This window comes from Numenius arquata, chromosome Z (assembly GCF_964106895.1).
Source record: "Numenius arquata chromosome Z, bNumArq3.hap1.1, whole genome shotgun sequence".
Taxonomy (NCBI): Eukaryota; Metazoa; Chordata; class Aves; order Charadriiformes; family Scolopacidae; genus Numenius; species Numenius arquata.
The window spans coordinates 10,999,225-11,025,244 of NC_133616.1; the positions used below are offsets into that span (position 1 = coordinate 10,999,225).

Genomic DNA, 26,020 nt, shown 5'->3' on the forward strand with positions numbered 1-26,020 from the left:
TATTATTTTATTTTATTTTTTCCCGAGAAAGAGCTCCTACAGAGTGGGAGGCACGTTCCACCTGGCTGCGTACAGCTCCTCTTCCACCACAGCACCGCCAAGAAAAAACCCTGCCAAAATATTCCCCCCGCCCCGGGAATACATTTTTTTTTTAAAAAAAAAAAAAGTCACTGACTTTAAATAGGGGATCTCTTGGGGCAGGGGGGGCTAGCGCGGGGCATCCATTGGGGCTGGGTGTACAGCTGTACAGTGTATCATACAGGGCGAGGAGAGCTGTTAGGCGCTGCTTAATTAATTGCCCGGCTTGGCCGGTGAGGGGATACTGACGGTTCCCTCCCCTGGGTCCCTGTGGAGTTCGAGATGCAGAGAAAACCTGGTGGACACCGTAATCGAGAAGACAGGCCAGCGTGCAGATGCAAGCTGCTTTGTTTCTCTCGGTTTCAATGAGACCTGAATGTTTTATAGTGGGGATTTTTGTAATTTTTTCTTTTTTTCTTTTTTTTTTTTTTTTTTTTTTTTTTTGTAATGTCAGTATTGAGAGAAAAAAAAAAAAATAAAGTATTTTAAAAAATACAGCTCCTCGGGGTGTGTTGTGATGGGAGATGCTGGGCTGTGCTCACGCAGCCAGCGGAGACAGGGCTCTGTGCTGGGGACATCCCCGTCACCGGGCTGCCCCCTCTCCCCCACCCCGCCCCAGGGGCAGGGGACAAATACGTGACCTGCTGGGTCACAGGGAATGGCTACTGACCTCATAAAATGGCATTAATTGTTCTGAGGACATCGCCAGGTGGGCGGGAGCAGACCTGGTCAGGGGGTCTGTCCCCTCAAGGCTCCCGGGACGTGGGTGGTGGGGGCGGGGGGGGTGAAGCTGGGGATGGGACAGCAAAGGGGTGGGGGTGGTCCTTATTGCCTGCCTGGGATGGGGGCGCTGGAGAGACACTGGCTCCTCTCGGAGGGGCCCGTGGGCAGGGCAAGAGACAGCAGCACCAGTTGCACCCAGGGAAAGTCCTGCTGATACCCATAAAGTTTGCTCAAAAAGCTCTCAGCTGGAGCAGCGATGAGAGAGGACACCCCACCCCCCCGTGGGCATCGTGCCCAGGGAGGGTATGGGGCTACCAAACCCCAAGCCATGGGTCACTGCCCCCCCCCCCCCAGGCAACAGCTCAGGGCTGTGAAATCACTCCACAACAAGCTGACCCTGAAGCCCACACAGGAGACGGGGCTGGGAGCAGCTAATGGGCTCCCAATTTGGGGGGCCAGAGCCAGCACAGCCCCTCCATGGGGGGGTTGACAATGCTGCTGGGGATGGCCATGGGGACAGCAGGCGGCCATGGGGAGTGGATGGCCATGGAGCAGGGAATGCCCAAGGGGAGGGGAAGCCCTTGGGGCAGGCAATGGCCATGGGGCAGGAGATGGCCTTTGGAGCAGGAACTCTCATGGGGCAGGGGATGTCCATGGAGCAGGAAGACCCATGGGGCAGGGATGCCCACGGGATGGCTGTGCTGGGCCCAGAGTGGGACAGGGGACCTGCTGAGCATGGCCACTGCCTGCCCTCTGCTGGTGGCAGAACCTGCTGGGCCCAGAGGGTTTTGGGGTGATGCAGGAGGGCCCCAGTCCCTCGGGTGAGGGAGCAGCCTCTAACCCCGACGCCTTGGCTGGAGGTCCCCCGTCCTGCACCCACCGTGTCTGGGCTGTGGCCACCATGAGGTTGCACGGTCCCCGTGGGACCCAGCTGCAGGACTTGGTGGGGGGAACGTGGCTTTTGGGGGGGCAACAGGGAAAGACAGTGGGGCACAATCACACAATGGCAGAGGTTGGAAGGGACCTCTGGAGATTGTCTAGTCCAACCCCCCCGCCAAAGCAGGGTCATCTAAAGCAGGTTGCACAGGATCACACCCAGGCGGGTTTTGAACATCTCCAGAGAAGGAGACTCCACACCCTCTCTGGGCAGCCTGTTCCAGTGCTCTGCCACCCTCAAAGTCTTTCTTCATGTTGAGATGGAATTTCCTGTGTTCCAGCTTGTGCCCGTTGTGCCTTGTCCCTGGGGGTGACAGAGTCCCCTGGGAATAGAGTCTGGCCCCTCCCTCCTCTTGACACCTGCCCTTTAGGTATTGATAAGCACTGATGATGTCCCTTCTCAGTCTTCTCCAGGCTAAGCAGACCCAGGTCTCTCAGCCTTTCTTCATCAGAGAGGTGCTCCATTCCCTTGATCATCTTTGTAGCCTCTGCTGGGCTCTTTCCAGCAGTTCCCTGTCCTTCTTGAACTGAGGGGCCCAGAACTGGACACAGTGCTCCAGATGTAGCCTCACCACGGCAGAGTAGAGGGGGAGGATGACTTGACCTGCTGGCCACGCTCTTTTTAATGCAGCCCAGGAGACCATTGGCCTTCTTGGCCACAAGGGCACATTGCTGGCTCATCGTCAACTTGTTGTCCACCCAGACTCCCAGGTCCCCCTCTGCAGAGCTGCTCTCCAGCAGGTCAGCCCACAACCTGTACCAGTGTGGGGGATTATTCCTCCCCAGGTGCAAGACCCTACACTTGTCCTTGTTGCGCTTCATCAAGGAGATGCTGACCATGGTGGCGATGAAAGGGCTGCCTTCAGTGGCCCCCTCGCTAATCCCACACCACTCAGGGCAAGCCCCAGCTGCCAGCACCTCCCTCCCCGCCCAGCACCTTCGGGGTGCCCGGTCCCCCCAGCAAGGTGAAGGGCAGGACAGGGCGGGGGGTGCTGTGAAGCTCCCAGGGGGTGTCTGCTTGGGGGTGACCCCTGGACAGGGGACAAACACAGCCCCAGGTGCCAACCACTCTCCTGGGGCTGCTGCAGGTTCTGGTTTGGGGGACACCCTCCGCCCCTCAGGGCAGATGTTCTCAGAGCTCCCATGGGTGCTGTCCCCACCAGGAGCCACCTCCCACGGGTGGCAAGGAAAAGATGATGAGGTTTTGCAGCCCTCCTCCTGGATTTAATTAGCATTTGCAATTAGGAGAGGCAGCAGGGAAGACTGGGACACGCACCCCACCGTTCCCTGCCCTGCTTGTCCCAGCCTCCACGGCAGACAGAGGTGCCGGTATGGACCTTCCCCCAACGCTGGCTGGGTGGTGACGGACCCAAACTGGTGAAGGAGAAACCCATCAGAGCCTCTCCTGCCAGAGCTGGAGAAGGTTTGGGCAAGTCCTGAAGAGCTCTTGGAGTAGGTGCAGAGCTGCCCCTTCCCCCTTCCCAGGTGGCTGAAAGCGGCCGATTCCTGGTTCCCTACCACCCCCGCTGGAGCTGCATCCCTGGGATGCACTGCCCTGAGAGAGCAAAGCCACCACCTGTGTCCCTGCAGAGCTTCCAGGTGCCAATTAACCCAAAAATGGGCAGGGGAAGCACCTCCTCAACTCCATGGCCAAGGGAGGAGGCCATGGGCACCGCCCCCACAGGAGCCAGCAGCAGCACTTTCTCCAGGAGGTGGGATGAGGACAGGGCAGGAGCGGCGCTGGCAGAGAGCTCTGAAGTAGGACAGAGCGCCGGAGCTGCCCAACCTCCCCAGGGCCCTCGGTGGCCTCCTACCCCAGCAGGAGGTTGTGCTATTTAAACACGGCGTTCCCAATTTCAGCACCTTTCTCCCTGCTGCCACCCACAAGCCCCCTCTCGTGGATAGTCCCGTCCTTCTGACATTTTGAGACACCCCCCCTCTCCCATTATATGTAGCTGGTTTGATGGAACCCTCCAAGATCTATCAGGTTTTGGGGCACCCAGGCCCCACACAACTCCTGACGGGGGATGGAGGTTGTTTTCTCCAGCGTGGCTCAGCCCCCAAGAGCCTGGGGCACCCTTTTGCCACACAACCTGGATTTCACCCTCCCGACAGAGACCTTCAGTTCCTGAACCCCTAAAACCCCGCCTTGCACCTGCCCTCAGGAGCCCTCTGCTGCCGAGGAGCCAAAGCAGAGGGAGATCTGACAGCTCGTGGCCAGCATCGGAGAACCAACACCAGGTACCTGCTGCCAGGCTCTTCCTCAGTGCTCGGTGCCATGCCGGGGCAGGGGACAGACATCGCCGAGCTGATTTCCCCCATTACGGAGAGCCAAGAGGGGTTCAGGAGGAAAAGCGGCCCCGAAGACAGGAGGGAAGGTGACAGGCAGATGGGCTCCACCAGAGCGAGGAGTGCTCGGCCAGCACCAGGGACACGGGCTTAGAGACCATGCCAGCACCGCACAAAGGAACTGCCGGGACCTGGCTAGAGTTTTGTGGTATTTTTATTATTTTTTTTTATTATTTTTGTGTTTTTGTTGGGTTTTTGTTTTTTATACAGGCTAGCGTTGTACCCTTTGCTAAAGCTGCTGATTCTGCCACATAAACTAGAACAGAAAATTTCTCAGAAATTAAGTCGGTTCCCCTCCTTGTTAAATCCCTTTCTGCCTCCCAACCGAACACCGCTCTGGACTGGTGTGTGCAGAAAACATCCCCTGTACAAAGTCTGACGTGCAGCTACACTGGTCTGACCGAGGAATGAAGAAGCCGAAGAGTCCATTGAACATTGGATTATTTTTTTTTTTCTTCCCTGTACAACGTGGCCTGACGTGGAGTTTGGTCCACCCAGGGCAGCGAGTTAACCGTAGAGATCGTCGTCGTTGTCTTCGCTGTACACGTTGCCCCCGCTGCCGCCTCCTGTGCCTTGGCTGGGACCTGCGCCGCCCTGGTTGCCCGAGGGGAACCTGCGCGCAGGGGTGCAGGAGGGGAGAGAAGAGACACTGTTCAGAAGCCTCCTCGCAGCTCAGAGCCACCCTCTCCCTCTCTCCGGGCCAACACCCCGGTGACGTGTAGGAAAGGCAGGAGAAACGGGATGAAGCCTGTCACACTGGTGTTACGGGGAAAAAGGGCTGATGGGCTTTGGTAGCACTAACAGAGCAGCCACAACCGACCTGCGGCACGGCCTACACCCACCACGCTGTCTACCGGCTGCTGTAGGCGCTGGGGAGAACAGGGAACCGCAGTGGAAGGGGGGTCTGTCAGCCAGAATCCAGCAGAAAGCTGGCCGGGTGCCCTGCTCCGGGGCCGGCTGAGCCGCGCTGCCCTCCCCACACTCCCCACACCGTTACCTGAAGCTGCCAAAGCCGCGGCTCTGCTGTAGAGTCTGTGCAAACATCTCGTATTTCCTGATGTCGTTGTCACTGACCGAGCGGCGAGCGAAGCGCATGGCCTCCTCAAAGTGGTCCCGGCGTATCTCGGGAACCGGGTCGTCCTCCTCCACTTCCTGCAGCGGGAGAGAAGGCCTGGGTGAGCTTCATCCCCGAGTTCTGTGGCCCAATGGCCACCCATGGCCATCCCCTCCAGGCCAGGATGCTCCAGCATCCGCCAAGGCAGGAGCTGGAGAGGGACGCTGCGGCAGATGGTGGGTCAGGGCCACTCGTCCCCACCCAAGGATTACAGAGAGGAACATGTCACGCCTCACCCACCCGAGGGGGGAAAGGTGAGGGCGCCCCACTCACCATGGCGGAAGGGTTGGTCTGTCTCTCGCGTTCTCGCCTGATCTCGCTCTCGATGGACTCACGGATGGCCAGTTTGCAGGCGCGCTGGCAAATTTCTGTCAGGTCAGCCCCCGAGAAGCCGTTGGTCATCTTGGCTAGGAAATCCAGGTCTACATCCTAGTGAAGAAAAAGACAAAAAGAGAGGCCTCTCCTTAACACCTTACAGCCCCAGGTGACACAGAGGTGTCTTCAGGTCCCGCAGTACCAAGGTGCTGCCGCGACTTTGCCCAGTTTTGGAAATATCAGCTGTTAAAGTTCTTGTTTTTGGGAAAAGTTAACCACACAGGAAGGCAGGCCACACTCCCCACACATCAAGAAGCTGTGAAGCAGCTGTAAATGCCTCTGCGCTTGTAGATTTAGGATATGATTCCCTCACGACTGAGCATTAGGAGTCAAATGAAACTGTTTGACTGGAAATGGAGATGGGGCACAGCCAGACCAAGAAAACCAACCTCCTCCTCCTCCTTCCCCTCAACCGAGGGGGCAGTACTGCAGCCTCCTGCAGTTCAAGGAGGTACTTCCCAACAATACCTAAAAAGCTAAGTTTGGCACAAAAGGGCTTGAGCTCTCACTGGACATCTGCTTTTCTCTGATTAACTATCAGCTGCGTTATTGCCTGCTCCCTAAGCAAGGGACACAGCTCTTGCCTAGAAGAGGGTTCCGCAACAATTAACTGCAAGGCTTCCTCTTCAATCTTCCTTTCCCACCCCCATGTTCTACATTTACTTTTCTTTCAGAGTACAAGAATCGTTTCCACCTTGCCTTAACAGGCTTTCCTCTTCCCACACTGTGGGCAGGACTCCACAACGTGATAACTACGTGACAAAGACCCACAGTGCTCACACCCAGCTTCAGTGACACCCAGCCTATGAGCTCAGGCCTCCCCCTACCTCTTCATTTCCACCCTTTAGGGACTGAAGGTTTCCCAGCTCCGTACCCTGTGGAGCAGCCACCAGCCCTCTGCTCTGTTCCCAGCTTGTGAGGAGCGCACACAGCACACAGTCAGAGCGCAGATCCTACCTTGGCAACTGGTGATTTCCTCAGGTTGGCCTTGAGAATAGCAACCCGGGATTTCTCATCAGGCAGGGGGATGTAGATGAGTTGATCCAGGCGGCCGGGGCGCAAGATGGCTGGGTCGATGATGTCTGGCCTGTTGGTGGCACCAATGATGAAGACGTTCTTCTTGGTGGACATGCCGTCCATCTCTGTCAGGATCTGGTTGATGACACGGTCTGCAGCACCACCGCCATCACCGATATTCCCACCTCGAGCCTTTGCAATGGAGTCCAGCTCATCAAAGAAGAGCACGCAAGGGGCTGCTTGGCGGGCCTGCAAGAAGCAAAAGGGAACAATTACTCCATGTTAATACCACCCGATGAGGAGCACATTGATTTCACACCAAGCCTCCCCTACCATTAATCAGCTAAGAGGAGGACCAGAGCACTGCTGCTGCAAAGAGATCTTGGAGGAGCTGCTCCGGAGCAGCTTCCTGCCACACAAACCCTCAATTAAATTCTTCTCAACAACAAGCTGAATTTCCCCAAAGTTGGGAGCCTTGTGAACCAGGCAGAAGGGTGGTAGCTCCAATGCCTGGAGACAAAACTTGAGTAAATTTGCCTGGACTAGAAGTCTCCCTGCAGGACCTGGGGATGTCACTTGGTTATTTAGGCACTCAAGTATCTGGAGCTGAGACATCCAGTGGAAGGGGGAAATCCAATTGTTGTCTTCAGCTACCTAATGGATAGTTACAGGAAAACCAGTATAGGAAAAGGTAGCCAGATCTTTCTTTGAGGTGTGCAGTGAAAGGATGACAGACCACAGGCAGACAGCTGAAAAGAAACTTTCTGTTAGAAACAAGGAAAAAATTCTTCACAGTGAGAGAGCTCAAACACTAGCACACAGGCCCAGAGAGGCCAGGGATTCTCCACCCTTAGCACGTGTTCAGAAGACAAGGCACTGAGCAACCTTAACAAATCATAGAATCATATAGAGTGGTTTGGGTTGGAAGGGATCTTAAAAATCATCTAGTTCCCACCCCCCTGCCATGGGCAGGGACACCTCCCACTAGACCAGGCTGCTCAAAGCCCCATCCAGCTTGGCCTTGAACACTTCCAGGGATAGGGCATCCACAACTTCCCTGGGCAACCTGTTCCAGTGCCTCACCACCCTCACAGTAAAGAGTTTCTTTCTGGTATCTAATCTAAATCTCCCCTCTTTCAATTTAAAACCATGACCCCCCTGTCCTATCGCTACACTTCCTGACAAAGAGTCCCTCTCCAGCTCTCTTGTAGGCTCCCTTCAGATACTGGAAGGCTGCTATAAGGTCTCCCCAGAGCCTTCTCTTCTCCAAGCTATTACCCTGCTCTGGACAAAGAACTGGACTAGATGGCCTCTGAGGTTTCTTCCCAATCTAAATTTTTCTCTCTCACTCTCCTTCCAACTTTGTTCTGTCAGCACGTTCCCTGCCCACAAGAGTGAGGATTCCCAGCATAATCCATGCAGATACCTTCTGGGACAGGAGGCAACACTATCTACAGAGCAACTGGGCAGCAGGAGTGAGCTCCTTTCTAATCCATGTATACTGTAGGACAAGAACCCACACGATGTTTTGAAAATCTGTAGATGGTGATGGCTAATGAGGTGTCAAGGAAAGTTTTCAGAGATGTGGAGGATATCTATGCCACCCTAACGTGAGCCACACTGCTAAGGCACTGAGGCGTTTATCATCCTGTATCAACAGATGCAAACTGCAGCCAGAGAAAACAGTTTAAATAGTTATGTTGCCAAAGAGGATTCATCTCCTAACATCAGGAAAGCAGTCCCTGCTCTCAGTGCAAGAGGGGAAAACGCAAGACATGAACAAGAACCAGGCCAGTAAGACAGACGCAGTGAGGAAAAAGTTCTGGGGGTACCTCAGCACAAACACAGCACAGGGAGTGGAAGAGACTCTTACCTTGTCAAAGATCTCGCGCACGTTGGCTTCAGACTCGCCAAACCACATGGTGAGCAATTCTGGCCCCTTGATGGAAATGAAGTTTGCCTGGCATTCATTAGCAATGGCTTTGGCCAGCAGTGTCTTACCACAACCAGGTGGCCCATAGAACAGAACCCCTTTTGACGGGGTCATACCAAATTTGAGGAACTTGTCTGGGTGCTCCACAGGATACTGAAAGAGAACAATACAAACAAACAAAAACCTCTCATGATGAGCCAGAACAGCCTCTTGCCTTAGAATCACAGAACGGTTGGGGTGGCAAGGGAACTTCACAGATCATCTAGTCAAACCCCACTGCCATGGGCAGGGGCATCTCAGGTCAGTTTTGTTTCTCCTCCTATCAGAAACAATACCTGAGATTTCTGGTGGGTTAAACACAAGATCCTTACTACGCGGTGCCACTGGACACTGTTTTGAAAGGCATCGCAGCTAAATTGGAAAGCTGCCTTAAACAACCCATTCACCTCTAAGAACTAAGCACCAGTTCAGGTAGTTTTCCAGCACACTTAACCCCAACATCACTCTGCCCTGGAGAAGCAAAAGGGAACAGCTCATTATCTAACCGATTCGCTCTGCTCTCCAGAGACAGGCAAGGTGTCTGATGTGAACATTTATCCTCAGCAACGAGGTCAGAGATAGGCGATGATTTTAACATCAGAAAATTAAATTGAAAATTAGGTTCTTTTATTCAAAGACAGGATGTTTCTACAGTGTTAACTGAAAGCAGGAACATATCAAATTCAAGCCAGTCCAATGCAGCCACCAGGAGTTTCCACAGACCATTCATGACTTTTTGTCCCAGACTTTCCCTCCATAGAAGGCTTCACAATTACTTTTAACCTGTCCCTGTGCTAATGCTGATTGGAAGCCCTTCAGACGCTCTCTGTATGAGAATCTTCATCCACTTTCTGGTATATAAAGCCACCACATAAGAGGATTCTCAGCAGTGGTGCCACTGCTGGTCTCCATGTAAAAGCAGCAGAACTGCTGCTGTTTCTGCAAGTAGCACAACACCCACCCAAGACAACACTGTAGACTCAGCTGAGGAAAGCCTGATGCTGCTTCCCAGCACCTTCCTCTCTCAAGTTCACTAAGGTGGAACAGCATGGTATCTTTACTCCATTACAAGCAAGTACCATAAAAATCTCTGCTTTTACTCTGTTCACAGCCCAAATGGGAATCTGAAGCTGTTTCTGGATTTTATTATTATAATCATTTTTCAAGCTCACTAGGCAAAAATCTGTTGGAATCCCTTACCTGTACAAGCTCCTGGAGTTCTCTCTTTACATCTTCTAGACCACCAATATCTTCCCAGGTAACTTGTGGCACCTCCACCACAGTCTCCCGAAGAGCAGAAGGGTTGCTCTGGCTCAGAGCCCACTATCGTTGGAAGAAATGGCGTTATATGAATTCTGACACATTACATTAGAATAGCAAGTTCTAACACACTTGCTTCAGATAAGCAATTAGACATTGCACCCAGAAGAAAGAGGGGCACTCCTGCATTACCCTGAAGTCATCCATGGTCACAGCCAGCGAGTTCATCACTTCAGCATCAATGGTTTCATCTTCTAGGTCTATGAGATCCATCTTCTTTCTGATAGCCTGAAGAGCAGCTTCTGAGCAAAGAGCAGCCAAGTCAGCACCAACATGTCCATGGGTCTCGTTTGCCACCTGAAAGCAGAGCACTGACTATGACTCACAGCGATACAAGCAAGTGCTCTGCAAGGGCAATGCACGCTCTGGTCACTCACTGGGAAGCACAACAAAGCTCTGGAGGACAGGAACATCAGTGCCTCGCGGGGGACTCAAGACAAGTGCTACTACGTATTTAACAGGCAAAGACAGTGCTGCTCCACTTCCTACTTGAGATCAAAGCTGCAATAGGAATTCTGACAGTATGCGGAGTGATAACCCTGAGGGCTGCAGTTCTTCACCCAGGACAGAGATTGCAGGAAACATCCAGGTTGCATGTGGTGTCTGGTGTCCCCACAAAGCTCACCCAGCTCTGTGTGAGCTGTTCCAGGCTCACTTTACTTTTAAAGAGAACACCACAGAAAACAAACCCAGAAGGACAGTGGCAAGGCACTTCCAGGCTGGACTGATACACATTTGTTTCACTTCCCCATGCCATTCTTAAATAGTGAGTGAGGATTTTTGGTCACTGGCAAATTACTCAGAAGAAAGCTCTGAGATCACTCACTGACCCAGTTTCATGCTGTCCTAAATGAGCAACTACATTTATGCGATCAAGCCTTAAGAACTCTTCCACAACAGAAGAGAGCACCAAGAACGTCTGTCTGCAGAGACAAGCTTTCCTCATAGCACATCACTCACCTGTTCCAGATCCACATCATCAGCCAGTTTCATATTTTTTGTGTGGATCTGCAGGATCTCCAGGCGCCCAGTGGCATCTGGGATACCGATATCCACCTCTCTGTCAAAACGACCTGGGGAGCAGAAAACACACGATGAGCTGCTGACTCTGCGAACTAGAGGAGCCACAGTTGCTGCCTTCCTCGGAACAACACGATGACAAGCTACAAACACATACAATTTCAGAAACTGCCAGAGCCTTGGGTTTCCCTGCAGCATCTGTCAGCACAAAGGAGGAAAGGCCTAAGCCACTCAGGGAAAGTGAGACTACTGTATTAACTAGAGTTCAAGATTATACAACACAGATGATTGCTGGTTTAGTAACTTTTTCGGAGCCTCATTTTTAGGAAAATATGCTGCCCTGAACCGACACACCATGGCATTTTTGTTTATTTCTACCTTTATGTACTCATCACAAGGGTCTGCGAAACACTGAAAGATTTACTTTTTCTGAACTTTCACAGCAGTACCCAAGTGGTGAAAAACATGAATTGCCCCAGCATCTGGAGAGGCAGGAAGCCTAGGTATTACTGCAATATTAGCTAAGGTACATACACCTATTATTTGCCTCTAGCCAGAGCTGTGCATTCAAATGTCTTGCTACACATTTAAGAAGCCACTCTCCCCTGTACACTTGACTAGTTTCCTATTTCAGAGCTGGGCATACATCGGACATTCAGTCACATTGCAAGGTTTCAAAAACCTGCATCTCAGAAACGGACTTCTCATCAGTAAAAGTAAGAGAAATCAGACAATTCACAGCCTTCTGCAACTGAAGGCACGAACATCCCTTTAAGTATTTATTCCTTCGGTGTGTCCTGAAATAGCTTCACCTAATAGGGGCTAGCACACTTTTCCACTTCAAAGCATTTTTTTTGTTTCTACAAGTTCTAACCTAATACGGCACAGAAAATGATATCAAAGGCTGGAAGTCTAGAAATGAAATTTCAAACAAGCAGCTGGAGACAAGTCAATAGTTTATGTAACACACAGAAGAGGTTTAGTTTAATTAATTTCTGCTCAATCCTTCCAATCCTGTAACAAAGTACGTGATACAGGAGAAGGGGAGTGGAGTGGTGGTTACCGAATCGCCTGAGTGCTGGGTCAATGCTGTTCGGTCTGTTGGTAGCTGCCATAACGATCACGTGCGCTCTCTGCTTCAGTCCGTCCATCAGAGTCAACAGCTGAGACACTATGCGACGTTCCACCTCTCCGTGTGTCTATGGAGAGGGAAAGCAGCCATCAGACCAAAAGCTCTATGACACAGCACAGGAGCTACTACTGCACCACAGCGGACAGATACGACAGCCGCGACCTGTTAAGAAACATCACAAACTACATCCGATTCTTCTCACGTCCAACTGAAATCAGGCATTAAGTTAAATATGGCTTTACCCTGTAGTCAAAGGCAGAGATTCACACCAGCTGCTACCAAAGAGGACGTACTTCTTTATCTTCTACAGGCTTTCTTTACCTTCTCTCTCTTAGGAGCAATGGCATCCAGTTCATCAATGAAGATGATGGCAGGAGCGTTCTTCTCTGCTTCTTCAAAGGCTTTTCTCAGGTTGCTCTCAGACTCACCAGCCAGCTTGCTCATGATCTCAGGACCTGAAAAACAGCAGCACTGTGGCACCCAGAAGAGAGGGAGCTAGCCCCAAGGCATGCAGCTGAGTTTTTTTAGTACAATGTTCACATGGGAGAATCTATCTTTCAAGCCAAAGCAAATACTATCAACCGAGTTTACTAAACTTGCAGCTGAACAGGCGAGAACAGCATGAGGAATTAGGTTCTATCATTATTCTGGTGTGGTTTTTGTTTACGCTAACAGAATGCAGCACTAGTCAATGAGCTACCTTTAGCTGTCTCTTTCCTTACCCTATTTCACACTTGGTGAGCTTCTCTGTAATGTGCCACCACACACTGTTAATGCCAGTCCTAGCTTGCAAGAGAAGCAATCAAATTATATGGTCATGAATTATCAGGGTAGGGAAGGAAAAAGCTGTAAGATACTGAAGCTCTCTTTAGCTTACATTACACAGGTTTACATTTACCTCTATAAGATCCTATAAATGAGTTTAAAAAAACCCAAAAACCAAAACAAAAAAAAAGCAAAAACCCAAATCCCATCTCCTCTCAAAGAATGAAAAAAAATATAAATATGTCTAAGCACATCAATCCCAGAAGGAAGGACAGCATTCCCATAAGATCTCCTACGATTGCTGAACACTAGTGCAGGCTTACAGATGTATTCTGTTTTCACAGATTTTTCCATGATGCTGATGGGAGTGGTTATGAAAAGTACGCTTCTAAAAGATCCAAGAAAAAGAAACCTGACCCTCAGGAGCACAAAGCTGACTGAAGCCCGCCAGCTGCAGAGCTGCTGGTACTAAGAGTGTTTCATTACAGGTAACTCACCAGTTCATACCAGCTCTGTCTACAACACTGCCAGCAGCTCCAGGCTTGGGACCAGCAGACAGAGAACGCACCACTAACTCTGACAACGTTATGTTTATTATGCAATACAAGCGTCTAAAGAAACGGCTGACTCATTAGCATGCAGTAACAGCTTCCACACACTTGGGATGTATATGACAAGGGCGACATATGGTTAAAACCAGCCCATTTACATCTGATATCTTGAGATACAAAGCATTCCCTGCTGCTGGTCACTGCTCTCCTGTGCTATACACTCCTTTGCTATTGCCTTCATGGGTCTATGTGATTGACATCAGAACAGCAAAAAAGCACTCGTTCAGTACAGATCTTCAGTTATTCCAGCACTGACTGTAAAATGGGACAGAAAAGCAGTGAGGAAAACTCAGAATTTGGTCCTTACTGGACATGCCATCTCAGCTGCTACTGGTGACAGTTATCAGCAGGAGGTTCTGCCACTTGTAGCTAAGTCCCAAGGTACTCATTATAGCTTTCAGGGAAGTTTCTCTCAATTAACGTTATGTGAAACAAAACAGGTCCTGTGCTTTACTTTAGGGGAAAGAGACACCCACAGCAGACCAGCTGCTTTTCTGAATGGAACATGGTGGCAGCAACTAAAAGAAGTGTCCTGCACCCATATACTTAGAGTAATCTCAGCACTTCACTACCAGCTCTGCCCTCACCAACGTAAATGAAGACCCAGACAGACAGACTCCAAGTTCCTGCATCACAGAGCAGTCTTCCAACCACCCTGCTACAACATAATCAAGCTTAAGGGAAGTGCCACTACAGATGCTTCCACACAAATAGTCTGCAAATGTCCCCAGAGGCACACTTGAAAGAAGTAAGGAAGGATGTCTGGGAGACAACATGGCTCTACAAGTCCTGTTAACGCCATTCGTTACTGTAAGATGGATGAATGAGCACACAGCAGATCTGGGGCCAAAGCAGCCACAAAACTTACCATTGATCAGGAAGAAGAAAGCCCCTGTTTCATTGGCCACTGCTCGGGCAATCAGTGTTTTACCAGTGCCAGGAGGACCATACAGCAGGATCCCACGTGGAGGCTGAGCACAAAGGCAAGGGACTTAGGTGGTGAGCTAGTATCTGAATGCCTAAGTAGCTTCACAGTGAAATTGTAAGCATTTGATAAAGACAGTCCGAAATTGTGATCCAAACTCATGTAACAGCTGCCATGCCAGGATTGCTATCAACACCCTTACTACTTTGCATGGCATGGCACACAAACAAAAACCTTGCCAGTAACTGACAGGGCTGATTCAAAGCATCACTCCACTTTACAAGCTGCCATATTTCAATCTGTGTCCAGAACATGTAAGGAATCACTTTCCTAACACCAGCATTAAAGAAACCCCCACAAATTACTTATTGCCCCTGCCAATGCCTGATAAACCTCTGAGATCAAGAGCTGTCTGCAAGGGTAAGCCCACTCATCCACATGGGGACCTACCTTCACCCCAATGGCCTTGAACAGTGCAGGGTGTCGGAGTGGAAGTTCCACCATCTCTTTGATTTGAGCCAGCTGCTTCCGGCAGCCACCAATGTCATCATAGCCCACTTCATTCAGTGACTCCTCTTCATCCTATCCGGAAGGAAGTATATTAAACATGTGAGTGAAAACAATAGTTCAACAAACCCTCCCAATCTACAGAAGCCAGGAATCCAGGGGTTTGCTCATAGCCATTTCTTTGCTGTCTTGAGATTCTCACTTTCAAGTCTTCCTGGTGTCTCCTATGACTGTTTCTTAGCTCTGCCCTCCCAGACGTACCAAGGGAATTGCATGCACGTACCTAGACCTCACTGAAGCCCACTCTCTTGAATGGCACTCTGCTGCCAGGTTCCCTACAGACTTTAGCGCAAAACAAGCTCTGTGACCCTCTGATGGCTAACAAAGTTAGCAATAGACAATGAAGCTCAGTATAAAATATACTTATTCCTTAAACTGTAAGTGATATCTCTTAACTACTTGACATATTCTAGCTACCATATAGTTCTCAGATGTAGTGTTGTCTTTAGGATTGACTCAAACTAAGAGAGAATGTTAAGATGCAGACAGGCAGATAAGATCAACTGCAGTCAACTCTTCCAGTATAGCTCTACAGCATCCATTCATTTGGCTGTCCAAATCTCTGCTGGCCTTAGTTATCTGCAACATTAGGCCACACTAAAATAATAAAATAACACAGCTTGGAATCTTAGAGGGGCTCTGTCCAAGCCCCACAAACAGGAACAACTACCTCAAGCAGGTCATTCAGGGTCTGGCCCCATCAAGCACTGAAGGTCTCCAGGTCTGGAGGTTCCTGCCCTCTGGGCCCTGCTCCAGGGCTGGGGGAAACTTTTTTCCTAGTTATCTACTGGGAATTTCCCTTGATCCAGCTTAGGTCACTGCCTCTAGTCCTGTGCCAGGGCACAGCTCTTAGAAGAGCCTGGTCATCAACCCCTTCCCAGGCAGTTGCCAGTAAGCCTGTCCTTTTTACCTTCCCTTCTCCAGGCTCCACCACCCCACTCTCCCAGACTCTCCTCATTCATTCTGACCTCCAGCTCACCATCATTTTGGTGGCTTTGGCTGAACTTGCCCCTATCTGTCTCTGCTGTGTCCTAAGAGCCCAAACTGGACTCATCTGGTGCCCAGACGTAGTCTCAACAAGTGTCACACGGAGCTGAATTTTTCAGAACACAGCTAACTACAAACCAGCACTCACGTGGATTTGCATGCACTTCATGCAACCACCTTAGCTCACTTCTCTGAGATTTCCTCTTTAATAGTACGGTGATCAAGACCTTACAGGGAAGCCACTCAGACTACCTCGAGCTGGGGATGCTCAAGGCTAGATACGTTAAACGACTGGAGAATTTTTTTTTTTTTTTAAAATCAACCATTTTGAGATTTCAAATTTCTCGTTGAAAAAGCACTAATTGCTTTCTTTTCAGGTGGCATGAAATTTAGCAACTTTGTAAGCTCTCCCTGCAATGGATCAGGGGAACTTTGGAATTAAAAGACGCATCTAAATCCAGCATGAGTTATCTGGAAGCAGATGCAAAACCAGCTGCTGCCAAAATATGGCAACTCATCAGCAAACCTACGCACTGGTGCTATCTCAGCATATGAGGAAGGACATTGGAAGCACGTTTCTCTGACTACCTTCAGCAGCAGCTCATCTCCTGAAAATGGAGTTTCTAACCATTACATTCAATATACGAAGTGCCAGAACGTGAACTGCAAACAAAGCTGCTCTCAAGAACTGTCATAGAAGCAGATTTCGGACAGAAGGGATTCAGCAGGATAACCACATGGCAGAATTCCACTCACCTCTCGTTTGATGGGCTCTCCTTCACAATGAATCACCGTGTCCGGAGCCACTATGCAGTATGGACTTGGATCTGTCTCCACCACTTTGAACTCCACTGCACGCATCCCTCCACGCACCAAGAAGATGTCACCTGTAAAAGCACATATTTTAGTGGCCTGCTGCAAAATGTCGACCCTTGTACCACCAGCAGCCCCAGAGGACAAGGAAGTGAGCTACACAGGCACACGCTGCTGGCATTTTTAACACTGCCCTGCTTTTTAAACTGCAGGGCTGAATGTACTGCGACTACTCTACTCGGGCACTGTTTAGATCTACAGCAGTTTAAGTTCTCAAATTTCATCCAGTAACAAACAGAAAACAATAGAAAATAATACTCTGCCTAAATACAAAACACAAAGGCAAGGAATCACATTTCCATTCAGTTTCAATTTAACACTTCTAAAACAGGCAAAAAGCCTGAACTTCATAAAAATTCATTTTGAAGTTATTGTAACTAGTTGTTACTAGTTATAGCTGGCTGTTTCCAGAAGCAGAATAATATTTAAAACTGCACTAGGACTCCTGGCTACACTGAGCTACAGAAGCTGAATAACTTCAACCTGTGTTTGTACTGTATTAGGACCTATTTGTTCCAGCAGAAGTGTTACTAGCACAAGTCCGAAAGTGCATTTAGTTTTCTAAACACTCTCCCAGTTAATAATCAAATTACTCTGAAGAAGTGAATTTAGTCAGGGTGCCAGCTTGTATATCCAGCCAATTGATTAATACATGGGCAACTCCCCAATCCCATTAAGTGGTAGTAACTTAGTTTAATGAGATTTTCTCCTGTGTTCTACCTGAGCCTTTTCTGATGCTCTCCCATCTCATGTAGCAAAAACACACAGGAGAACTACCAAGCTGCTCTTCCAGCCAGCAGCAGCAATCATCCTTTCTTCTGAAGATCAGGAAAAAATTAAATCAGCACCAGCAAAATCTCACTCTACAGATGTCAGTCCAATGCTTCGTGGAAATCTGTGCAAGCTCCTAGAAATTCTCTTTATTCAGTCCCAGGAGTAGCTCACACTGGCTGCCATCAGGACTTCAATAACAGGCACTATTACCTTTCCTGATGGGTCTGTATGCTTCCAGGAAGTATGGCTTGAGATAGACCTCAAACAGATTCCCCGTGATCCCTTCTACTGTGTCATCAATTGGCAGCACATGGATACGTTTGCCATATTTCACATCTGGGCAAGGCTGGATGCTGCAACAGAAGAAAACTCCAGTTAGCCACAGCATGCTGGACTTACATGGAAAAGGCAGTGATGCCCCTTCCCAGGCCAGTACAAATGCCAGAAAGGACCCTCCAAAGCACTGGTGAGACTTCCCATCTGCGTAAGAACATTCCGATACTGACAAGGCAGAAATCTTGCCCATCAAGGGATAGCCTTTGCAACATATACTTTTCTTCACTCCTCTCAGCCCTGCCCAAGACTGCTGGGGAGTTTCATACTTTCTTCCTACCCCCTGCTCTTCTGCAGCCCCCCTCAACACTCCTAAAGCACATTCATAAGTTACTAAAAACCTCTGAGAGTCACAAGCTAACTTTTGGTTCAACAAGGAGCTACTGCTGAAACAACTGCAAGGGAAAAGGAGCTGGCGGAACCTCTTTATTCCTTCCTCACTCTCTCATAACGTACTACAGACCACAGCCCCTGTTGCTGATAAGCCTGATTCTGAGCAAAGACTCTCACAGTGCCAACCAGGTTAACCAGCTTACACCCAGGTGTCTGTCAGTCCCACTTTGTGGAGGTTGACATTTAGGTCTGAACCCTCTTTCCCCTTTTTTTAAGTAAACACTTCAGCTATTATTTTACAGTGTAGGCTAACAGCCTACTGCGGCGACAGCTCAAGAGTATCAAGCTGCAGCAGAAAGTCCAGCCTGGCTTTGCCAGCAAAGAAAAGGCAACGTGGGACCGCAGCTGAGCACGTGACTTTTCATACGCGACTTTGCTCAAGACTCTTAACAGATTCTTCTACCACATGCTTTACAGAGTGAACACAGCAGAAAGGCAAAGGACAGACTGCCCCAGAAGAAGAAGAGTTGACAGACCACAAGCAGGAAGTGATTAGTGCATGAATCTGCATTTTGTCAGAAACCAGGCCACAGAGGTAACACAACAAGCAAGATCAGCAAGAAGACTTCAAGGACAAGAGGTGTGAAAATTCTCTGACCCTTGCAACAAAGCTATGACAATCAGTAACACATCTGGAAGGCTGAGAACCACTACGGACATAGCTCCAGCAGAGAAGGGGAGAGCACAGACTGAACTGTCACTAGAGATGATTCGGCAGTAACCCCACATCAGGTTAAAGTCAGAATTCTTTATTTAAATTTAAAGACTGGCTCAAAGCACTGCTCTGTTCCAACTACAGTGGTGTTTAAACACCACTTGCATTTTCTAGTGGAGGAGGGATGGGTGGAACAGCCTCATTGCTCTCCTCTACCAAGTTTGTACGAAACATTTTTCATTTCAAGATTTCTCCAGCTATCACCCCAGGAAGTCTAGTGTGACAAACCAGGCTCCAATTTTCTCTGAACATGCAGGATATTCCAGATTAGGAAGATGCTCTGGAGGAGGATCTGTCTGCCCTCCCGTATTTCAGCCTGAAAATTTTTTATGTTTAAGAAACGCTCACACGTATTTTCCCCCCTCCCCACCACAGAATGGAACCTGCCTCCCATAAGCCAAGATGTATACCTCAATGGTTGTCCAATACTTTCTGCAAGTGTTGCACAAGAAAATCCTTGCCACGCTTTTAAAGCATTCCTAATTTTAAAGTTATTTTTATAGCAAAAATCAGAATATAAAGCTCCTTTGGGGATTTTTAATCTTGCTATTTGACCACTTCAAGGATTTGTCACTCATTTCTAGCAAGTTTTAACTTCTTTTTCCATAGGGCATCTCAGATACTATGAGATCAATTACAATGTTGCTTAACACCTTCCACAGTTAACACTGTAGATGTTAAAAATGTAGATAAGAAAAATCTGCAAGTTCATCTGACAATGTAAATTTGGGAAGGTGACTGAGACAACAGTGGGATAACTGAATCACTCAATTTAATGGCAGGACCTGGGCTCGTGAAGGTCCTGAAGAGACTTCAGGGATCTTCAGGATAATTTTTTAGTATTAACCTGAATATGCATACAGCCTGAAGCACATGCAAAAGTAAACAAAGGTCCCTGATGTAAGAAACGGACTTCAACACATTTCTGTGATCTGCTCCAGAAGACGTAAGCATACCTCCTGCAGATCCTGCCTCTGCTACTGACTCACTCAATTCAGAGCCAGCGCACGAATTATTTAGGCAACCCAGGAATATGAAACAGTTAGCAAACGAGTCCTCACCTGATCACATCACCCAGGCGCACTCTCAGGTTGTTGCGAACAACCCTATTCATGCGAATCTTCTCATCTGAGCAGGTATCATCTGACAGAACAATGCAGACTGCTTCTCTCCTCTTCTTCCCTTTTAGCAGAACAGTGTCTCCTCTGAACAGTTGCAATTCATCCATTTTTGCCTGTAAACAGTAACAGGATTAGAACAGGCTTTTGACAAAAAAAGAATCTGAGTATTTGAAAGAGTTACTTGACTTTGGAGAATTACAACTTGGAAGTGATGTACTAAATCCATAAGGACAGAGGCTCCCACTACACTGGTCAAGAACTAATACTGAAGCCAGGCTAAAGGTACAAGTTCAAGTGAATCCTACAAACTGAGAATCAAAACACATTTTATCATGGAAGAGTGTTAGGAAACAAGACAACCCTTCCTCGTAACAGCTGCAGCTTGTGACAAAAATACTTAGACTCACGTTGCAAAGTTACATTTCAAGTTAATACGCAGCAACAGCTTGCTAATTACCAGGTTAAATGCTCTACTTTTATAGATGACGCACCTGGGACAGTGACACAACACTGTTGTCTTCATTGATGGCTTCATCAACAATTAACCGATTGGGCCTGTTCTTCTGCTTCAGAATAGCAGTCGATAAGTCATCCGCTTTAGAACTGGTGAAGAAAACAGAAGTTATGAGGCTGAGTGATACTGCTCCCCTCTTTCCAGCCACCCCCGTTTTCATCTCCATTTTCTACAGGTGTCATTGTTGTCTTGTCTTTTAGAAACTATACTTGTTCGTAAGAGAAAGAACATTTTTCCCAGCTGCAGCAGTTCAAAGCACAATGTTTTCCGCCAGTAAATATAACTACTTTACTAGCCTCAAATGGAAATAGCTGCAAAGCTATCTATGAAAAGAAGTGGTCTGTGAGATGTTGCTGACTGTAAGATGTTTTTCCTAAAAGAATTAGTCAGACTCATCTGAAATCACATGTAACCACTGCCATCAACACAAAAGTTCAAGTCTATTTGGTGTCAAATCCCAGATAAATAGGGGAATTAAAGGACAATGCTGCAGCTCCCCTGACAGGAAGAGTTGTAAGAGTTTAGCCTGTCGAGGCCTATTAGTTAAACCTAGCAAGCCAGTAGAAATATTCAAGTGCTCATGAAAAACGGGGTTTTCTTTTTAGGATATAAGCACCTTTCACAGGAGTCACTGCAGCTCTAGCCCACTACCCCACAACAATTACAACAGATACTTTCTTTGACTTGACAAAAGGGAGCATCTAACAGCAAAGAAATGGAAGAAAGGCAGATAAAGTAATTTCCTTCAAAATCTAATTCACAACAAATAATTCACTCTGTGAAAGAAATATGAACTTGAACCAACTGATTCCCAGGGAGCTCTTGGAAGCTGCCATAACAGCAGCAGACTGTTGTAACTCCACTTGGTGGGTGCCTGATTACTTTCTCCAAGTATTCCAGATGTGCCCGTGACTAAGGTCGGAACAGAAGACTTCGCACAATTTGGTTTGATTCTGACAAGAAAAGGAAAATAAAGTCTTCCTTTGTTCTGAGCAAGCAGCAAGCACCGGCAAAGAGTTGGGAGCTTTGTGCACAACGGTGTTGGCTGTGCGCTTTGGCTCCATTTTGCTCTTTCAGGGACAAAATAACCAGAAGAAATCACTTGAGTGGAAGCGGCAGAGCAAGCAGCTACACAGCACAAATGCAGTCTGGGGCAGCAGGGTGTCACTTGGCATGCTCGCTGCATTTTTAAAAGTACATCAGAGAGGAGTGACATGCCTACAGTGTGATGTTACCCCTGGTCCCCTCAGCCCTCAAAACTGAGGTTTTTCCAAGTCACACTACGTGGTTTTGGCTCCTTTCTCCAACACTTAAAAGAGGGAACAATACCAAGCAACCCTATGAGGGCAGCCAGATTGTTTCCAAGAGGTTTTCAAGCTTCACATAAGCCCTGGTAGCATAGGAAACATGTTGGAAATGAAACACAACATTATTTTAAGTGAACAAAAGAAGGAGCTGTAAAACATGTCTTTCTGGACTGCCAGCACTGGGAAATTCGTGTTTTTCTGCTCTTCATCATAGAGCACAAGAGGTAAGAAATCAACATCCATCCCTTTCAATGTGAGACGTTACAGATCCATTCTCTGAAGCCAAAAGACACAGCCAAAAGCCAAAAGAAAGGCTGCTGGATACATGCAGAAAGGAGTTCACAAACTCCATCTTCAACCTAAAAGGGGTGTTGGTAGAGTCCTAGAAGATCTAGGATTTCCAGGAAAACTGAGAGATCAATGAGAAAACTGAACCAATACACTGTCAGGCCAGACAGGATCTTGTAGTGAAAACAGTGGATAAAACCAACAACCTACCTATAAGGACCTTGCTTGGACACTGGAGATTAATTTAGCAGGTAGATTTTAAAATTTGAGCTAAGGGACACCAGAAAGAAACAATACTCCTATTTAGCCTGTTCAAAGTGTGAATGTAATTCACACCCCTCTGGACATGAGATGTGGATCCAAAGGCCTTTTGATAAAAAAACTGCTGCCAGACTTTGGCTACATCAACTGTCACTGAAACTGCGTGGCTGTCCCTCGGGATGCAGAGACTGCTCTGCAGCCTAAAACACAGCCTGGGACACAAGATAAAAATAAATGGAAGGGGAACTGGGCAGCAAGTGGAAGCTTTTGGACCAAAACTGTCAATAAACCAAAAGTTGCATATATCTGGAAAGAAAGTTCAGATAGCTCCTGACACACCGCAGTGCTGAAGAGCACAGCAAGAAGTCCACTTGGTTTTGCTGAATGTGAGAAAAAAGTTTTAGTACTAAAGAACTGAATCTACAGTTTCCTAAGTCAGAAGGGAGGGCTGGATCAATGCTGTCAGTACATTACTGCACTTAAAGCAATCAAAAAGCTTGGAGCCATTAAAAATGGAATAAACGTCACCAAGAAACAGCATGGAGACATCTAAATGCACAGGATCAGCTTCAGTTATCTGCCCTGACAGTTCTGCAGATAAAGAAACAAAGGTGTTACGAAATTACATCTCAGCTACTGAGGAAAGTGATGTTATTTCCCCTACAGACAAGGGTAAGGACTTTGAGAGACAAACGCTACCCATCTTCCAGTAGCAATTTACAATATTTATTATCTTCAACATTTGCCCTCATTGTATCCCTCCTGGGGGTTCCTCATGCTGCAACAAAGATGATAGAGCAAAATATGTCTGTGCACCTCAACCATGCTTAGACTATCCCCAACATCTGTGCATCAGGGAAGGAGAGCTTGAATGGAAAATACCAAGCAGGAAAGCCTAAGGCATGGGCTGGGGCTCTCTCCTGCCAACTTCCCTATGCATGCTGGTAAACTTCGGCAAAGGGCAGGACAGACAGCTAACCTAGGTAATTTTTAAAGCTTCTCAATGAGTTTCCCATCAGAGAGCCCGGTGCAAATCCTCTAGATCATATCCCCTACTCACCCCTTTTGTCAGCTCCCTCACACACTTCCCCCCTCGCTCCTTTCTTTCACTGACTCAACAAAAGAGATAAACTGAACACAAAACGTAGCTTTAGAGCTGTTTTGGAATTAAAAGGAAATTCAAAGCCTGCATCAAGCCTGCCCTTAGACAGAGGCCAGAAGTGAGGACATAATCCCCAGTACAGCTAACGGCCAAGCTTGCATATAAAGCACAAGACACCAATGAAACTGAAGTAAATAGGTACTAGCCCTAATTACCAAAAATAAATGAGTCCCCAACTCCTATTCTCAGCCCCCTTTTCTCTCTCAGTAAAGCAGTCCAACAGCCCCATTTGACATAGGGAAAGAGTCGGGGGGCGGGGGACGGGACTTTTTATCACTTACATCACTTCATCGTTTTTCTCTGTGTGAGAGCTCCTCTCATTCAGCACGTGATAATGCCCAGAGGCTATGCATTATGGTGGATGGTACCAAGAGCAAGACCAGAAAGTAATTACCAATTAGTGATTCTTCCGAAAATGACTACTAACCCTCAAAGCTCCACTGAAACTAGGGAACAAAGTTCTTCCTGTAAACCTATGCTAAAATTATAGTGAAAAGGCACTGACTCAAATTGATTCCAGCTGCAGTAATGAAAGTGAAAACAGTCATGCCTTCTGTATGCTGCTGTGCCTTTTTATCAATATCCTCATGAATTCGTTTCCAAGACAAAACCTGTCAGCAGCAATTTCTTACCACCATGAACATCCATGTTACAGACTGAACGGGTAGGTATTAAAAAAAAAATATCGATGAAATATTTTATCCATTGAAGCAAACGAGTGAGGTATTTGATGATTTCAGCCACTTTCCGGAACAGGACATGGCAATGAAGTGGTGACTTCATAACTGTGCTCGAGATGCCAAGTTCTCAAACAGTGTTTCAGACAAGTAGGCAAACGAAAGCGAGAATCCCTTCAGAAACTGCACTCTCTTAGCTCTTGCAATCCTACTCGCTATGCTAAAGCTCAGTTCAGCAAGATGGCTGCCAACAGCCCTGACCCAAAAATGGCAACTAAAAAGTAACTCTTTTCCAGTTTGCAGAGTTGCAAACTTTTTTGGATTCTTGTGTGGTGAAAGTAACTTGGATAAAGTAGAAGTTTCTTTTTAAAGACACTGTTCATCTCAGCAAAATACGCCTTTGAGACTGTCACTTCCACCCCAAGCTCTACCGCGGACACTGAATTCTTGGCACACCTTGCTGCAACTGACTCAGTAGGACTGAGCAGGTCTGAATTTCAGGATTTTCAAAAGAAAAGGTGAACATAAACAACGGACACTCAAGAGACCAAAAGTGCCTCTGCCAAGGCCAAGAAAGTTACTTCAAGTGTTCTTAGATTTAGGAAATTTTTCTTTAGGTTCTATTTTAACTCTTCTCAAGCGGCAATGAAGCAGCTTACACCTTTTGGCAGGGAGCCGAGAGACCACTATTACTCAACTCATTTGTGAGGAGCATGAAAGATGATCCTCAGCCTGGAACTGAAAACGGAGTGAGGCAAGACACCGGAGACGAAAATATAGCCGATTGCCTCAGCTGCCACGGAGGCCAGCCCGGCACAACATGTCTGCCTCTGCTAATGCCAAGTCACTTACTAGCCCCGGCCCGAGGGCTGCTGCCGGGAGGGGGTCGGGACTTCCCTCTCACCCTCTCCTTGCGCCGCCAGCCATTCCGGGGCCTGGAAGACAAAGCCTTCCCTAGCTGAGGCCTAGCCCAGGCGAGAGGGTCCGGGCCGCGCCGGGGCACGGCAAGCAGGCGGCCCCGAGCCGCGAGCAGGGGCACGGCCGAGGCCCAGCGGGAGGCCCGGCCCGGCCTCGCCTTCCCCCCCCCCCGCATGACTCGACACTTCCCGGGGAAGCCCGGCTCGGGGGCGGCGAGGAGCGGCCGATCCCCCTTCCCGGCACCGCCTCCGCCTCCTCAGGCCCTGCGTGACACAGCGGGACGGTGGGACGGATCGGGCCCGCCGCCGCGCCGCGGCGAGGTGAGGCGGGCTAGGCCGGGCCGGGCCCAGCGCCGCCGCGGCGGGGCCTAGGCCGCGGCCTGCCGGCGGGGGGCCCGCACTTACTCGGATCCCGAGGCCATGACGCTGGGGGGGAAGGGGCGAGGGGAGGCGGGCGGCGGCGGCTCCTCAGGGCGGGCGGCGGCGGCGGGCGGCGGGTCTCGGGCGGGCAGCGACGGCGGCGGTTCGGAGCGCTTCGCGCTGACTGAACCTCACAGCCGACTCATCGCAAGGGGGAAGCTCCGCGCTGCCTCGCCTGCCTAGCAACAGCGTGCGCTGTCCAATCGGAAAATCCGTCCGGTCAGCGTCTCGGCCAATTAGAGGGGCGGAAACGGGGGAGACGAAGGCAGGAGGGAAAAAAAAAAAAAAGAACGGGCGCTCTGCCTCCTTCGCCCCGCCCCTCTTCTTTTCCCTGCCCAATCGTCACGAGCCAAGCGCAACGCCCGTCAGCCAAT

At 48.8% G+C, this 26,020-nt stretch overlaps 1 protein-coding gene across 1 annotated transcript; it reads right to left on the bottom strand.

Moving 5' to 3' along the window:
- Positions 1-4,290: 4,290 nt before the first annotated feature.
- Positions 4,291-25,819, bottom strand: VCP (valosin containing protein). Its single transcript, XM_074166732.1, has 17 exons — positions 25,632-25,819; positions 20,592-20,703; positions 20,041-20,213; positions 17,749-17,891; positions 16,648-16,778; positions 14,788-14,919; positions 14,281-14,383; positions 12,358-12,491; positions 11,968-12,103; positions 10,845-10,957; positions 10,017-10,181; positions 9,765-9,887; positions 8,466-8,678; positions 6,533-6,841; positions 5,474-5,629; positions 5,084-5,238; positions 4,291-4,699 (listed from the first exon to the last, which is right to left on the bottom strand). The coding sequence occupies exons 1-17, from the start codon at positions 25,646-25,648 to the stop codon at positions 4,594-4,596; spliced, it is 2,421 nt and encodes an 806-aa protein (XP_074022833.1). The 5' UTR covers positions 25,649-25,819; the 3' UTR covers positions 4,291-4,593.
- Between the last annotated feature and the right edge of the window lie 201 nt (positions 25,820-26,020).

What these genes read in the sequence shown, in the direction of transcription:
- VCP (XM_074166732.1), bottom strand. An exon ending in TTTCTTCTTCCTGATCAATG is followed by an intron (nt 12,492 to 14,280) that starts GTAAGTTTTGTG and finishes GCTGTTTTTCAG; the next exon opens with GTCCTGAGATCATGAGCAAG. An exon ending in AGACCAACCCTTCCGCCATG is followed by an intron (nt 5,239 to 5,473) that starts GTGAGTGGGGCG and finishes CTCCCGCTGCAG; the next exon opens with GAAGTGGAGGAGGACGACCC.